We start from the raw sequence: 18104 nt of genomic DNA on the forward strand, positions 1-18104 counted from the left end.
GCCATTCCATTGTGGCCATCCAAACAGAAACCCTCTAGAATTATGTATTCTGTCGGATCACTATGACGTAGTGTGTGGCAGTTTTATCCCTTTTAAAAGCAGGGCGTTTCGACAGAGTTGGTCAGACGCAGAGAGGCGCTGCAGTACCACTTATAGAGAACTGTCGGTAGTCTTGTTCTCACTGGAAGCTTTCTCTAAGAATTAACTTCTCAGACCGTTGCTTGGTTTACGGATAATCAGAATGTAGTTTCCATCATAGAGAAAGGATGAAATAAATCAGATTTACAAGAAATTGCATAAAGCATTTTGATCGACGTGCGCTTAACGCTATCAGTCTAGATCCTACATGGATTCCCAGTGATTTGAATTATTTTGCTGATCAGATTAGCTGAATAGTTGATTATGATGACTTCACAATCAATGTTAATGTGTTTGTATATTTTGATGAGGCATGGGGCCCTCACCCTATTCACAGATTTACATGTTATTATAACAAGAAAGCTAATAGTTTTAATTCAAGGTATTTTCACCCTGGGACAATTGAAACGGTGTTAATGCTTTCACACGACATTGGGCTTATGAGACAATTTGGTTATGTCCACCTGTGTACCTGACTGTGACAGATATTAATCATTTGAGAATTCGTGGAGCTGCAGAAACACTGATTGTTCCCCTCTGGATAAAGTCTTTGTGAAGACCGAGTTCACTGGAACGACTTTGTCCACGATTGGATGATACTACCTGATATATCCGACCTGTCTGTAAGGGGTGAAGCCAGCAATGCTATTTTCTGTAATGGCCGACTGAAGTTTACATTTATTTCCCTGAGAATTGATTTCTCGGTTCCCGCAAGGAAATGTAATACAGGGTTTTGTACCGTTCTTAGTAAGCGGTGTGAGACTTGCCATTAGTCTTAGGAATACCTGCTCTAATGGGCGTTTTCAGAAGGCTAGATGCTTTAGCGCAAGAACGCATTAATATTATTTTTGGATCTGAATCTTACTGCGCGTTTTTGCTGGTTACTAATAAGTTTAAGTCTTGTATTTATCAATCGGAAAGGCGTTGATTGCTCGTGTTGTGGAGTGTATGAATGTCATCCTTGTTGGATTTTCGGAGAATGCAAACGGTGGGAATCCCTGGAAAATATTTATCAAGTCAGGCTAGGAGCTAAATGCAGATATAATATTTGCCCGGGGTGCAAAATTGTTATAGTTTCCCGTTGCGGGAATTAATGTTGACACTCATTCCGGCCTTGTGCCGCAATGAAACGATTGTCACCGCCCATGGTAGAAAATGTTGTAATTTCCCAAGATCGGGAATATTGTTTTCAGGCTTGGTGCCACTTGCAAGATCAAGTATCATCGTCAGAAATGTAAAGAAATACGGAATTGTTTTCTTTTTGGAGCTAAATGTGTGCATGAATGAACCCGGTAGACGCCTGTAGAGAAATGATTTACTCACTTTGCCAATAACTTATTATTAGATGATTGATTTTGATCTTTATATTTCTTTATTTTTGTGCTAGTTAGCACTTAGTCTAAGTTTAAGTGTTGTATTTGTCAACCGGAAAGGCGTTGATTGCTTGTGTTGTAGAATGTATGAATTTCATCGTTGGATTTTCGGAGGTTGCAAACGGCGAGAATTCCTGGAGAATATTTGTGAAGTCGGGCTAGGTGCTAAATGCAGAAATGTAATATTTGCCCAGGGTGCAAAATTGTTATAGTTTCCCGTGGCGGGAGGGAATGTTGATACTCACTCCGGCCTGGTGCCCTAATGATACGATTGTAACTGCCCATGGTCAGTGGAAAATGTTGTCATTTCCCAAGATCGGGAATATTGTTTTCAGGCTTGGTGCCACTTGTAAGATAAAGTATCATCGTATGAGATGTAAAGAAATGCTGAATTGTTTGCTTTGTGGAGTAAAATGTGTCCATGAATGAACCTGGTAGACGCATGTAAAAAAAATGATTTTACTCACTTTGCCAATAACGTATTATTAGATAACTGATTTTGCTCTCTTTAGTTCTTTATTTTAGTGGTTGAAATTAATATTACCTACCTGATGGTCTCATGTGATATAATTTCACTTATTTTCATTTCAGATATTTTCATCACCGAATCTTGGTTATCTGCAATGACTTTCAATAACCGCACGGTTTTACAATAGTAAGACCGGATGAGGCGGGCAGACCTAGCCTCCAGGGTTCCAGGAGCTCTCAAAGGTTAATCACAGAACCTTCAATAGATGGAAGATCTTCGCAAGGGATACGTTGTAGACTTAACCCTTTCCAATTTTTCCCTTTAATCTGGCTCTGTATTTACGGCATTTGCTCGAGCTTATTAATTCATCCTTGTTAATCAATGCAGCTTTTTACGCTGTCAATTGGTTTCAGAGGCTTGCTGGAATCCATTCCCCAACTCTGTTTATAGCGCTTAGTCTGGTAGATCAGGAAGTGCTACCTTAGCGGCCAATTTACATGTGAAAGAAAGTGTATTTCCAAGACATGGTGGGTAGAAAACCGAGAAAGCCTAAAATATGTACGTCAATGATTTTTTGAAGGTTACATGTAAGTTTGATGTTTAGAGGGCGCTGGCCCCTGAATCTATCTTAAAAGTAACCTATGTATCCGCAGACTCAAGCCCCACCTTTGGCTGTCTATATAGGGGCTTGTGGCGCTTGCTGTCCTACATGCCCATGTATCTACACAGTTGTGTTGTGATTGAGTTAGTCGTGTTGTGTCTGATTGGATAGTGGAGTCAAAATCGATAAAAGCACTCGGCCTGCGGCCTCGTGCTTTCATCAGTTTTCACGTGTTTGAAACCCCGATGAAACACTCGCACTCGTTTTTGAAATATTACTTCAACGTCGTAAGAAAAAGAAGGAGCAAAGAAGTGTACTATGCACTTACCGGTACTCGAACTCTGACCTACTGTGTCTTCGCCACTACACGACAACGACAAACATGGTCAACCGACACAGTTCTTTTCATTATTTACTTCTTGTATGATAAGTCAATTGATATCTATGTTTAATAACCAAAACTAGTTCTAACCTGACCCTAATTTTTCTCTAGGCTTAATTTTGGACCTGCAAACGGATTTTACCGACACATACCACTGAACTGATACAAGTTAGGTCACACTTAACAACCAGACGATGATGATGAGAATTTTTTTCAATTTCGTGCCAAGATACTTAGATTAGATTAGATTAGAACGAGATAGAATACGTTTTGATGGATAACGCTTTTCTTACGAGATTTGATGATCCAGGGAATGTGGTCTTTTGGAACTCTCGTATTTTGATGTCATCCGAAATATTTTGACTGTATTTCTCCATCCCTTTCTCTTATCACCACTTATATTGTTGAAGCTTTTATTTCCCGCATTCGTTCGATGTTTGTTTCAAGATTGAGAAAATTTAAGCATATCGATGTTTGAGTATAATTTGTTTTTCCGTTGATGCTGATAGAATTCGGTGCGGATGTTCCTGAGGCATGTGGCGGCCTTTTTTAGTCTTTGTAAATATTCAGCTTCAATTCACGTTCATCTCTACGACTCTCTGTTGGTTATAGCCTCTGCATTTGTTTCGAGCGTGTATAGCTGGAACTTCGCCTTCCAAGCTGCTTTGTGTCGAGGTCTCCTCTGCACGTTGAGTAACGCATTTCTTTTTCCTTTGTTTTTGAATTGATGCTCTCTGACAGTCCTTAAAAGGGGGCCATTCATAGTGTTAAGGTAAGTATCCAAGCGTCCTATTGTTGTTTCATAGACAGTTTCCAGTTGAAATTAAGTCCCTTTCACCTTCGTTCCTGGGAAGATTCGATTTATCTACAATTAATTTTGGGTGGTTATTTTTCTAGCTTTTCTGTCGAGTTTGCTGGATTCAGCTGCACGAAGCCAATAAGCTAATCCCTGAAATTTTCATTTTATTTATACTGATAAAAAACGTTTTGGAATGATTTCCGTACAGGTCCCTACTTCATTATGCATGCAGAATAAATTAATTATTCATTCGCGCTATTGTTTTGTAGAACCGAATATATACATGGGTAATTTGTACTTACGGGATGAATAAAAACGGATCTCATTTTTTCTCTCCCTCCCTCTCTCTCTTCTTTCCCTTCATCGCCCACAGCGTTACTCGTTTTTGTCCCAGCTTTCCCCTTTCTATCTCTTCGTCTTGTTCTTATTTCCAGATCCCGCTCGGCTTTTTCTGCCATTTTATCCCATGGTATGTCACTCGCAGCTTGCCTTGAACTCCGACCCACTGTAAGCCTCTTGATTACTTGTCCCTGTTCTTTGCCACTGAGCTAACGTGTCAAGTTGCTAATTCACACCTTGAAAATGATATTTATTTTGAATTCTGGCTGACTATTTACATAACAATGATACGTAATTATATACACGTGCCGCGCCGAGCACCTTCAATCGAACTTACACTTGTAGGTTACCGTTAAGAGATCCCTGTTTTACTACTCTTGAAACAACCCATCCCTTTAATAATGCTAACCGTAACCCTAATTACGACTAAAGGCACTGTTTAGGCTTAAGGTTAGTCCATGTGATAGTTTTAGGTTTTCCAGTATTGCTGTGAACTGTGACCTGCTTTTCCTTCATGCCCCGTGCGTGCGGCACACTTATAAGTTCACTGCGTGGAAGAGTATACCACGCTTAAAGTCTGATTGGTGCATCTTTCATGGGAAACTTTCATGCACGAGTTCATTGCAATTAAAATCGTTTCATATTTCCCTTCTTTTGAAGCAAACTTGTGTCTTCGTAATAATCAAGATGGCTACCGAAGGGTCACAGCAATGGGAGATTTGATCATTTGGAAATTGTCCCTGCTTTATAGCCTTTCCAGAGTTGTGCATAAAGTGGTGCAAAGAAAACAATTTACTTTCGTCTTCCGAGTCCAAAACCTGTGTGAAAACGCAGTCAGTTGGCAAAGACAAAAGTGCCGCATCGGGAGATGGATCTGTTTCGCGACGCTCAAGAAAAAACTGCAATGGATAGCCTTCAATCCGCCAGAACACATATTAATTTTCTGACCGTAAACTTTCCTTGAAAAAATATTAGCCCTAGCTACCTGTGGCCGGAAAGTTTACAACTGCCTACAAGACAAGGGCTAACATCATCTCACCGCAGTTAACCATCGCCTAAACTTCGTCAACCCAGACAAACGAGCCCACAGCAGGGCATTGAAAAGACATGATGGGGAGTGAAACGAAGTATGCCTCGTACGGGAACATCCATGGATCTCTACTAAAGCTATTTACTTGGAAGTATCATTGAGCATATTGCCGATCTCTATAAAGAGCGATAAATCGCAAAATCCCTCTAAATGCACCGTTCGTGATCCTAAATACAGGAAAGGAAGAAAATATACACTTTGCAGTGTCTCGGCGAATTTTTAAGCAGACAGGAAGAACAATTTCACGATAAAAAGAGCAGGTAGCCATTAAATTTCTTATGACAGTACTTTTATTTGGTTTGTTTCTTATGTTTGCGAATCTGAACATGATGATCTTACAACGATTGCTTGAAACTCCACTTGTTGCGCTTATTCTAAAACTGAAAAACGGGTAAAATTGCAAGAAAAGTGCCGAAATTGCAAGAAAAACTGTTCGATTTTCCGTATTTCAGACAGAAGTTCGACCGACTTTTTTTAAGTCCATATGGACAAAAAAAAAAAACCTCTAAAAAGAAAGAACAAAGCGCCACAGTCCCAAAGGACGCCTATTGTTATCGCTATTGTTTTCTTGAAACAAAGGAGTGTATGCATAATGAAGTAGGGACCTGTGCGGAAATCTTGCCAACGTTTTCACAAGACTTAAGCCTTTGAACTTGGACCAAGACATCTGTTTTCCTTCAGCATAAAATAGCCGTGATTGTGGAGGATTTATTGATTGGCAAAATCCTTGGGCTTTGCTTTTGAATATCCCGGATGTAGATGGCCTCCAGTCAGTTGGCTGCATCAGTTTACTTCCGATTTTGTTACCAAAGTTATTCTTCAATTGTATTACTCCATTCGGATTATTTATTCTATTTTGCCTCCAGGGCGGCTCTAGGAGGAGGAGGTTAGGGTTAGGGTTAGGCTAACCCTAAACACCCAACAGCTTCCCCTTCCCGAGATGACCTGCGGCTTTCTAATGGTATTCTGCAAAAAATCGTCACCAGTCAGCTACGCCATTCCTTATGATGCACCCAGTCCTAAGAAAAATCCTGGATCCGCCCTTGTGCCTGTCGTATAACTTCTCCTTCATTCAATGTCTGGTATACGTATGTGTCTTCTTGTTCTAATTAAAAGCATGGAGTGTTCAGCCAGTCTGGATTAATCTGGATGTTTTCGGGGCCATGGCAAGAAGTCCTTTTTGGAAGCGAACCTTTAGCACTTCCCAAGTGCAAATTCCATTTTGATTAATGTCGTCACCCACTGAATCCTTTTGCAATTGTCTAAAGCCCTCTTTCCTTGATCTTGTTGATTCTTTGAATACGTTTTCAGGTTTCCCCATGAAGAATAAATGGTTAAGAGCTGGAAAAGTCTATTGTGAACTGATTGGTACTGTTTAGGAGAGAGGATAGTTGGGTAAGGGCTACGCCAAAGAGGGGAGGAGTGAGAGAGAGTCACCTTGAAATATGCCGCTGGTCATCTTCATATGACTTGACTGTTACCGGCCTTCCATTTATTTTAATATAACCACGTGTCAATTTTGTTCCTGTTTTGAAGAGGAGGAAGATTTGTTTTTTTTAGATGTCGAGGCCTTTGGTATTCAGTCAACGGGCAAAAAATTGAGTTTATCCAGGCTTCTTCTTCCTTGTTTTTAATTTCTCAATGATTTCCTTTCGTATTTTTCATGAGGTACAATTTGTTTTAAAAATACTTTTTAACAAACGCAACAACTGCACTATAAAGATGGCGGGTTCTCACAGAAGCACATGTTCCCGACACTACTGCGCACTTGCGTGAGACATCGTGAATGACATTTTCGTCCCCAAAGTTATGTAAACTACGACAGTCTTGTTTATTAAAAGCACCTTTTTGTTCTGTGGAAGTAGATTATTTTCTTCTAGATTCTTGTAAACTCTTTCGCTCATAATAGATGTTCACATCTTTAAGATACAAGGAAGGTACATCAAGGGATAGAACGATATTTTTTAGGATTTTAGGGGTCTTCTGTGTCACATTAACTTTCTGGATTTGTACAAGGAGCCCTATTTAGCCCAAGAGGCACGATGGGGGTTAAAAATGCAGTACCGCAATCTTGAATGAGAGCCTGGTGTGAATTTGTTATTCCAAAGGGCTTTCAAATTACTAGATTTTGTATTGTTGTTTGTTTCTTTTAGGGCTGTTTGTGGCTATTTTTCTTGGTTTTGATGTTCACTGTTTCTACTTGGTCAATCCGTTCAGCGTCTTTTTGTAGTTCTTTTGCGTCTTTCCCCATATTTTGCTACAGATATTCTTTATCTATCAATTTTAAGGGATTCTTTGATTCCGATGGACTTTTTCCCTAGTTCTCTATGAATGGTTCTCCCCAGACGTCAAAGCAGCCATGTTGGTGCACAGAACAATAGAGAAAAAAGTCTTTTGGGAATTTCACTCTATTATAATGCAAAACATGAGCCAACACCAGCACGGTCGTTTCATGACGTGATTGAAAACCATCTATAGATTTCGTTGCGTTTTCTTTTCAACTTTTGATCAGGAAAATGAGGTTTCGTCTCTTCTCCAACCTTTTCACTTGAGCTTTTGGTTGCTGCAGTGGTTCCCGTTTTCAACCAATGGAGCTGTGAAATTTGCTTTTTCTGTCAATGTTGTGCTTCCTGAACAGTGCTCTTTTTCGTTTTCATCGTGATTGTATCTCGTTTTTGCTATCGCTTAATGTAAACATTTTCCCCCTGATTTTCGTATTTCATTTTAAATTTTCTCTGTTCATTTTGGCTGGATGTCTTTTCTTAGCTAGCTCCTTCACCTTTATTATGTCCAGAGGCTGGTGGCCTTTTTGTGGCCACTTTCGATCTTTGGCAATCGTGGTATTCTAGCTCTTTCTATTATATAAGGATGCTTTCAACTTGTTGACCTCTGTCTGGTGGTTTTGATTTCCGTCTTATTTTCGTGATTCCTGTCTTCACTTTGATCCTCTAAATTTGTGTTAGCATTTAAGTTCAACCTGTTTGTAGGGTAACTGGCATGCCAGATGTCATAGTAGTGCGCTGAAATTACTGAGTTGGAGCACGTTGTGTGAAAACTCCGCCCTATACCACGTCTTTTACTCTGTCGATTGGCCTAAGTAGGATTTTGAGATGGTGCAAGCTCGATTTGGTGACCCTCAAGTACATTTTGGGTAGAGTTCGTTCCAGAAGCACTCTTTTCGACTACAGCCGGCCTGCACTGGTGCCTCATTGAAGAATGCGCTCCTTGTTGATCTGCGCAAGGGGTGTTTTCATTTAACGTTATTCTCGACTTCCTATGATAAGTTGTTGGTGTTAGAAATTTTATTCGTTTGGGTAATCGGGGACATTACGCTTTAAATCGATACCTACCAGAATAAACAGCGACTGCACATTGTTGAGCGAAATGGGACTTATCGACATTACGTCCTGGTGACATGCGGTGTTGAAAGAGCGTGTTTATTTTGCAAATATCCCTGGAAAAGATACGCAATTACTTTCAGCTAAAAAGACTGCACATTTTTTCATCCCCTCACGACAATTGTTGAAGTTGCCATCCGCTTCAAATATTACGTAATATAGCTTAAGTGCAATAATAATTTGATGGGCAATTTATGAATTCCGCATTGAATAATTTTTTTCCGAGTCTTTCTAGATGCCAAAAGAATTTTACGGTCTTTGAATCTGTGCCTACTGTTGCATCTCAGTGTTAAACGACGACTATAGCTGAGGCAAATAACTGGGTTATTTTACCAAATGTTATTGAGAACAGGAAGCGTTTTAAAAAATGTTTTCAACAAATGTTTTAAACACATGTCTATTTTCATTGATGTTATGATTATTCAATATAAATACATTTTAGTTTCAACCCTTTTACTGTTGTAAGTAATTCACATTTATTAGTATTATTAAATTACATTTTCCTTGTTTCAATGACGTGGCGCTTTTTTCTTGTTATATTCACCGTCTTCGAAATAAGCGAAAACTATACGAAAGGTGCCGAATCTGTTGTTACTAACATTCCCCCCAAAATGCTACACGGTGGAGAGCGGTTTCAACAAAATTGCGTGGGATAGGCGAACTCACTTTACCGTTAATGTGTCCCACTAAAGTGAAAGTGTGTCTCTGTAATTACGACTTACCAGAAGGATTACGCCAGCGCACAACATAAGCACTTTCGACGCCATCGTTAATTGTTCAGTTCTGTTTGTAGCTTCAACCCAAAACTGCGTGCTCCGTTCTGCCCCCCTTTCTTTGTTAAAAAAGAGAAAACGATGAAAAAGTTATCGAGCCTAGAAAAAGTCCGATTGTCCCAGCTGCGCCGTCTGAATAAATTATTTGACCAATTATGCTTTTTAATTTGGGACAAAAAGCTTGAAGCATGCATCTGCACATGCACGATGACGTTTAGACAATCGAAATTAAGAGAAATGAAAGACACGTTTTCTTCTCTTGTTGGTTCAGCTTTCCGGTTGTCGATGAATTTTTGCTCACGGTTGAGATTGCGAGATACATGCTTGGTATTGCAAGAAATGAGACAAAGAAAGTAAGGGAAAATTTTCTCTAAAAAATGAAGGGATTCTCGTTGTCTCTCTTGGGCATTTTAAATCCCTGATTTGGTTTCACTTGTCATCTGAAATGCCATATTTCAAGGCCTTGTTTAATTAGAAGCTTTCAGCGGCCAAAAACCCCCCAGTCAAGGTCAGATCTAGAATGGCTTCCTTTAGTATTAACTTCGAAATGAATTTCTATGAACATTTCACTCATTGTAAAGAGAGATCTCGCATCCCCCGCCTGGGCTTTTGCGCATTAAATGAACATCAAGCTTCAAACAAGAGGGATTTCCCACGCAGAAAATGCAATATTTCTACGCCACGGAAACAGAGGGGTCTGCGTACGATTGATATAAGGCATGATGGGTATCATGCTGTGTATAAAGTGTTGTTCGTAACGTGGTGAACTATTGTAGGCCTGCATCAGTATCTGTAACTTTTGTTTCTTTTTGTGTATCGTTATTGTTTTGTAACAAGAAACCCTTTAAACCCCGGAGTGTTTGTGGCACTGCGTTGGTTCGGGGAATACGTTTCCCGTTTTTTGTTCCTCACAGGGTTTTTTTGGTGTTCGTATCCGGCAGTGTCACAGGTAATCGGATAATCGGGTAGTTCGGGTGCTCATGCCTGCCGCTGGTGCTGGTGTGTTCATACCGAATAATACTAAAATCTAGCGTTCATAATAAAACCTATGTAACTATATTACTGCTAAGAGAGTCAGTGTCAGATCTATAGATAATACTAAAATATAGTGTTCATAGCGGATAATACTAAAATCTAATGTTCATGATATAAATTATATAACCATATAACTGCTAAAAGAGTCAAACGTGAGCTTGAAAATCCTAGCACATGATCTTGAATGTTCAGACTGTTGTTCAAGACTGAATGATCTTGGAGAGTACTGGTAATAACTGACTTCTGCATCCTGCGAGCCACTTTACTACTTGCCTCTCCCACAAGATCTCGAAGCGCTTGACTCACGTCCCCTGAATAACCACCCAGGACGTCGATGACTATGTTGTATTGCTTGCACAATACCCCGGATAACGCATTAATTTTGTAGTTCCCACCGAAGGGGATCATACTTGCTTGTCTTTTACGCGCTCTTCTTCTCGCGATTTTCTTCACCTTATCCACCAATGTGACGTCTATCCTGTTTGCTGAAACAGTGGTCTGGTCAGCAAACAGGGGGACATCCCAGTATGCCACATTCTGTTCACTCTCGTACACCTGCTTGGGCTTGATGGGTGAATACCACGGCGAGCTCTTATCAGTAAGGTTCAGGGATCTTAGTACTTCGAAGAAGAGAATGTTGAGGGCATGGTTGTGTCGCTCTAGATACTTTTTCTGGGCCAATGCGCTGCACCTTGCCAAGATTTGTGAGACACTTTCCGGTTCTTTTCCACACAGCCGACATCTTTCGTCTCCACTAGAACTTGTGCCTGTCTTCCTGTTGTTATATACCTTTGTTTATTTTGAAAATATCCCAGAAAATATACGCAATTACTTTCAGCTAGAAAGACTGCACATTTTTGTCATCCCCTCACGACAAGTGTTGAAGTTGCCATCTTAAAATATAACGTAATATAGCTTAAGTGCAATAATAATTTGATGGGCAATTTATGAATACCGTATTGAATAGTTTTTTTCCGAGTCTTTCTGGATGCCAAAAGAATTTTACGGTCTTTGAATCTGTGCCAACTGTTGCATCTCAGTGTTAAACGACAACGACTATAGTTGGACAAATAACTGGGTTATTTTACCAAATGTTATTGAGAACAGGGAGCGTTTTAAAAAATGTTTTCAGTTTTTAAACACATGTCTATTTTCATTGATCTTATGATTATTCAATATAAATACATTTTAGTTTCAACCCTTTTACTGTTGTAAGTAATTCACATTTATTAGTATTATTAAATTACATTTTCCTTGTTTCAATGACGTGACGCTTTTTTCTTGTTATATTCACCGTCTTCGACATACGCGAAAACTATACGAAAGGTGCAGAATCTGTTGTTAATAACGATGCCCCCAAAATGCTACACGGTGGAGAGCGGTTTCAACAAAATTGCGTGGGATAGGCGAACTCACTTTACCGTTAATGTGTCCCACTAAAGTGAAAGTGTGTCTCTGTAATTACGACTTACCAGAAGGATTACGCCAGCGCACAACATAAGCACTTTCGACGCCATCGTTAATTGTTCAGTTGTTTGTAGCTTCAACCCACAACCGCGTGCACCGTTCTGTCCCCCTTTCTTTGTTAAAAAAGGGAAAACGATCAAAAAGTTATCGAGGCAAGAAGAAGTCCGATTGTCCACTGCGTCGTCTGAATAAATTCTTTGACCAATTATGCTTTTTAATTTGGGACAAAAAGCTTGAAGCATGCATCTGCACATGCACGATGACGTTTAGACAATCGAAAGTAAGAGAAATGAAAGACAAGTTTTCTTCTCTTGTTGGTTCAGCTTTCTGGTTGTCGATCAATTTGTGCTCACGGTTGAGATTGCGAAATACATGCGTGGCATTGCAAGAAATGATCGAGACAAAGAAAGTCAAGACAGGGATAATATTCTCTACAAAATGAAGGGGTTCTCGTTGTCTCTCTTGGGCATTTTAAATCACTGATTTGGTTTCACTTGTCATCTGGAATGGCATAGATCGTTTTCACTGTCACGCAATAAAAAAATAAATCGAAAACCATCCAGTGGAAAAAGTCAAGAATTCGTGATGTTGTAGAAGATAAATGAAGAAGACACTTCTCCACGTTTTAGGCCTGTGCGTTTCCCCAAACCTCAGATATTCGTCGAAATGTTTCGCCGAAATTTACAGAGCCCAGTATGAAAACGCCATGTTGGTGCACATCTGCGGTGCACCAATATGGCGGCCGGAAAATAGTGTCAACATCTGTTACTTACTTTGGCTATCTAGGCGAGTGATCATCTGTACTGAACAGACAGCTATTTACCTAAGCACTTTTCCTAATGCTTTAAATTCTAAAAAGGCTCAAAACCTTGAGATAAATATGTATTTCTCAAAAAACTCGATCGTCGCCTCGTGTCATGCACCGCTATAACTCAGAAATTCAAAATGCTCTGGTTTCCAAACGAAGCACGCTATTGAGCTTTAAAATTGCAAATGGATACAAATTTACCGCCTCTTATGCCTGATGAGGATAAAAACTTTCGTGGCTCTTTAGTTTTGGATTTTAGAAAATGATGACGTCACGTGAAAACGATCTATATTTCAAGGCCTTGTTTAATTCGAAGCTTTCAGCGATAAAAACCTCCCAGTCAAGGTCAGATCTAGAATGGCCTCCTTTAGTGTTAACAGGAGTACCCAACGCAGCCGCTCTGCAAAATACCCGCTCTACAGGGCAGAATTGCGCTGGCTGGGAAATTGAACATTCGCTACTTAACTTGCTGGGAAGTCTTTATGAACACCACGCTTGCTGGGAAATTACGTTGCAACGCGGTTTCTGGCTAGATAAAAAAATCTCTAGTTTGTAGAGTTTGTTTTTCTCGTGGTAACCGTACTATAAAAAAAAATTATATCTATCTTTGCACTGTTGAATAGTTCCTCATTTTCCAGGGATAGCAGAGCGAGCGAAACATGCAATTAATTGAGTGTGAAAATCAAGCCACGCGAGAAAGGCGAAACGCGATCTCGCGCAAGTACCTTTGAAATCGCCCTAATTGAGTATTTTGCCAGTACAGTATTTTGTGCTATCCATGGTGCTAATTATTGACTGGGGTGTGCCAATGTTAAGTTATGCAATAAAGCAAGGCACATCATGCCGTGAATTCCTGCGAAATAGTTTCAACACACTGATTTGAGCGCATAGCACCGCTGACGGTCTCGTATTGTTTGCCTAAACGTCTTGTTTGCCCGCTTTCGCTTTCGGTTTACATTAATCTTATTGTAGCTTGGAAGAAACCTCCTGCTTGTTTGGTTCGATTGTACTTGTTGGGTTTTTTGTCTAGTTAGCGCCTACTGGCCACTGATCGATCCGTATCTGTGAAGTCAGCCAAAAGTTCAAGTAAGGTAAGCAAAATGTTGCGTTTTTTGTCTGATATAGTTAGTTTACGAAACGCCTCTGGAAATGTTTTTTCCAAACAGTTCTCTGCCGATAGAAGACGCATAGTCTTTCCGTTGAATAATGCACATCATTAGCAGAACATATTCAAATCTTATTTCATATGTCCAGTCTGTATGTTTGTAATTGGGTAAGCTGGAATTTTCCGTTGGATATTTTAATATACTGAACATTTCTCATTTAGCCTAAGGTTTTGCTTCATAGAAAACAAGAAGCTAAAAAAATTGTTACGTTGTTTTAGGGGAAGAAATCCAAAACTAAGGTTCGTTTAATTAAATGCACTCTCCTTTTAGATACTGTAGATCGGGGCGGCGGGAAACGTCGTTCAATTGCAGTCATTTTGAAGGCGTTGAGCAACTGGCCAGATATCTTTTTGATCTTTGAAGATCGCAAACGGTAAGAGAATTTTATGTTTGTTCTTCTTACGCGTACTAGACCGAATTTTCCATCGAGATCAAGAGTCCATTTTCACTGTTACACAAGGCTAGAGCAACTTTTCGCCTTGAAATGTGACATTTCAACGCTCACTGAGGTGGACTGTGCCGTGAATTGTATTTGAGATCGCCACGTAGCCATGTAGCTGAACTGAGGGATAAACAGCGATTGTTCGTTTACCCTAATTTCATCTTAAGTTTGTTTATGATCAGTTGTAATGGAGTGAACCTTATTACAAGTTTGTTTTCTTTCTTATGTTTTCTGATCCGGGTCGGTTCGAGTTGATCCGTCGTGGACTGGCGGTCCGAGTCAGTTGATCCGGTCCGACTTTTGTATCTGCCTCTGCAAAAGGCCAATGAGGGCTCTTTTCATGCAATGTCACGTTTTATAAACGTTTCCGTTTATGACTTCGTGGATCTGCCACACTGACTGCCGGTTTATTGTTCCGAGCGCTCTGGATATGATCTTTCACTGATTTCTGACTTAACCGTACAATTAAAAGAAAAATGCACTGAAGCAACATCTCCGGGCCATCTGGGGCAGCGTAAGCAATGTTTTCAAGGTTTTGGTTACGTTAGGAAATTAAGATCGTTATTTTACTTTTTTGGCCCTATTAGCAATAGCGTAAGACTTCTTTATTTTGACAAAGATTCTGTCATCACCAACGCTCAAATGCGGATGGTCTGTCGTGTCTTCACAAAGTTCCGCATGAAGAATTTTTTCAAAAACACTGCCGACAAAAGGCAAAAACTGGACAAACTATTGAAGTGTTTTTTTTGTCAATAATCTGTTGTAGAGGAATATTTCTTGAGGAGGTAATCACATGCCAAGTATGCACAGTCAATTAAACCTGTTTGCAAAATGTAACGATGCTGACGATGAGGTGGTAATCGCATGCCAAGAATGCACAGTCAATTAATCTCTTTCGCGAGAAGTAACAATGATAAGGCAATAACATGCCAAGAATGCCAGTCAGCCATGGTCGTGTATGGTCAGATAATCACCGCAAAAGTTTTACACCAGAACTGGTGCAAAGTTTCATAGCAAAAGCCAAAACTTCTGCGGTGATTGTCTGACCACATACGACCATGGCTTTTGCTGTGAAACTTTGCACCAGTTCTGGTGTGAAACTTTTGCGGTGATTGTCTGACGACACACGACCATGGCTTTTGCTGTGAAACTTTGCACCAGTTCTGGTGTGAGACTTTTGCGGTGATTGTCTGACCACATACGACCATGGTTTTTGCTGTGAAACTTTGCACCAGTTCTGGTGTGAAACTTTTGCGGTGATTGTCTGACGACACACGACCATGGCTTTTGCTGTGAAACTTTGCACCAGTTCTGGTGTGAAACTTTTGGGGTGATTGTCTGACCACATACGACCATGGCTTTTGCTGTGAAACTTTACACCAGTTCTGGTGTGAAACTTTTGGGGTGATTGTCGACTGACGACACACGACCATGGCTTTTGCTGTGAAACTTTGCACCAGTTCTGGTAAGAAAATTTTCCGGTGATTGTCTGACCATATACGACCATGACTGACTGGCATTCTTGGCATGTTATTACCTTCTCATTGTTACTTCTCGCGAAAGAGACTAATTGACTGTGCACTCTTGGCATGCGATTACCACCCCATCGTCAGCATCGTTGCATTTCGCGAAAAGGTTTAATTGACTGTGCATTCTTGGCATGTGATTACCTCCTCATCGTTACTTTTCGCCGCGAAAAAGATTAATTGACTGTGCATTCTTGGCATGCGATTACCGCCCCATTGTCAGCATCGTTACGTTTCGCGAAAAAGACTAATTAATCTGCATTTTTGGCATGTGATTACCACCTCATCGTCAGCATCATTATGTTTCGCGAAAAGGTGAGAGGGAATGGTTTCCATTTGATTGAAACAGCAAGATTAATTTTCGCGCGAACGTCCCTAAATGCCGAGTTGTTATAGTGCAATACCATTGGAAAAAGAAACTATACTAACATTTTGACTCTGTGTTCATTGCGTTGTTATTTGTTTACGTGTCATCTTGATCGCCCTGCAACTACTTCCCAAGTTTACATTTTAGCGTGGACCTCTTTTTCGAGAAACTGTAAGTACAGATTATTATTATTATTATTATTATTATTATTATTATTATTATTATTATTATTATTATTATTATTATTGTTGTTGTTGTTGTTGTTATTATTATTATTATTATTAATATTTATTACTATTAATTTTCATTTATTATGTAATTATTTATTGCTATTGATGTTGAAACCTTGCTGGCTGGCTCATAACGTGCGCCACCGCTCGCTGGCAAACGTTATGTGCTGGCTAGCAATATGTTTCATTTCGCATTTTAAAATATGCTGGCTGGTTAAAAGTCGTCTCACACGATGGCTGGCTGGGAGTTTTATTTCCTGAAACGCTTGCTCGCTGGCAGTAAAGAGCGGGTATTTTTTTGCCAGGAACGTTAAATATTAACGATTGTAATAGTTGCTGTAACATTATATGAACAATTTTGTCAAAAATGGTCGTTGGGTACTCCTGTGTTAACTTTGAAATGAATCTCAATGAACATTTCACTCATTGTGAAGAGAGATCTCGCATCCCCCGCCTGGGCTTTTGCGCATTAAATGAACATCAAGCTTCAAACAAGAGGGAATTCCCATGCAGAAAATGCAATATTTCTACGCCACGGAACCAGAAGGGTCTGCGTACGATTGATATAAGGCGTGTATAAAGCGTTTGTTCGTAATGTGATGAACTATTGTAGGCCTGCATCAGTCTCTTTTGTTTCTTTTTGTGTATCATTTTTGTGTATCGTTATTGTTTTGTAACATGAAACCCTTTAAACCCCGGAGTGCTTGTGGCACTGCGTCGGTTCGGGGAATAAGTTTCCAGTTTTTTGTTCCTCACAGGGTTTTTTCGGTGTTCGTTTCCACCAGTGTCACAGGTAATCGGATAATCGGGTAGTTCGGATGCTCATGCCTGCCGCTCGTGCAAGGCCGAAAGGCACTAATATAAACCTAACGGATTGCATTTCTCTGTCTAGTGAATTTATAATCACTATGATTTTCAAAGGTTCAAAATTTTGTCCCTTGATTTGGAATATATACCAAAATGACTTGGTAAACAACATTAGAAACAGCAATATAACGATGTACGCAGTACGACCACCAGATTTATACAGCAGAACAGACGATTGATGAAGTGCAAAATGTACTTACCGAAGAAGGAAATATAATCTCAAGATGGTACGAACAAAACTTGTTAAAATGCAACCACGACAAGTTTCAGTTAAGAAGTCTCGGACTTCCAAAACAAAGCAATAAGAAAATGAACATTACAATCAAGAATTATGTCGTAAAAAGTTCGTCTGAAATCAATCTCTTAGGTGTTATATTTGATGGTCAGTTATGTTTTGACATTCACGTTAAAGAATTATCGAAGAGGGTGGCAAGAAAAGTTGAGGTTCTTATGAGGTTAATGGATCTTTTACCTACTAGTGCTAAATTAATAATTTATGAAACATTCATTTTATCCGATTTAACCTATTGTCAGATAATATGGCATTTTTGTAGATTATCAGATAGTAGAAAGGTGGACAGGTTACAGGAGAGAGCATTTAGGGCAATACATCGTGATAAGAGTAGCATATATATAACGAACTCCTAGTTAGGGCTAAACGACCCTCTACTCAATACAAGACTGAAAGACACTGCAATTCTAATGTGTAAAGTTAAGAATATCTTGTGTCCTAGACACATAATAGATCTCGCGGGGGGAGGACTCCCATATAAAAGGGGAGGGATGCTCGTCGGAAATTTTAAATTAAATCCCTAAAGGAGACCAATCTGGGCG

The 18104-nt window shown here is 39.8% G+C and overlaps 1 protein-coding gene across 2 annotated transcripts in view; it reads right to left on the reverse strand.

Moving 5' to 3' along the window:
* LOC137979224 (uncharacterized) overlaps positions 1-12066 on the reverse strand; it is a 19021-nt gene extending 6955 nt beyond the window's left edge. The window contains exon 1 of one of the 2 annotated variants that reach the window (XM_068826429.1): positions 11870-12066. In XM_068826429.1, coding sequence (XP_068682530.1) covers positions 11870-11914 — 45 coding nt within the window. In that variant the 5' untranslated portion in view covers positions 11915-12066. Of the gene's footprint in view, positions 1-9311; positions 9513-11869 lie in introns of those variants that run through there. The other variant, XM_068826428.1, reaches the window with a different exon arrangement.
* Positions 12067-18104: the final 6038 nt, after the last annotated feature.

This window comes from Montipora foliosa, chromosome 12 (assembly GCF_036669935.1).
Source record: "Montipora foliosa isolate CH-2021 chromosome 12, ASM3666993v2, whole genome shotgun sequence".
In the NCBI taxonomy this organism is placed as follows: Eukaryota; Metazoa; Cnidaria; class Anthozoa; order Scleractinia; family Acroporidae; genus Montipora; species Montipora foliosa.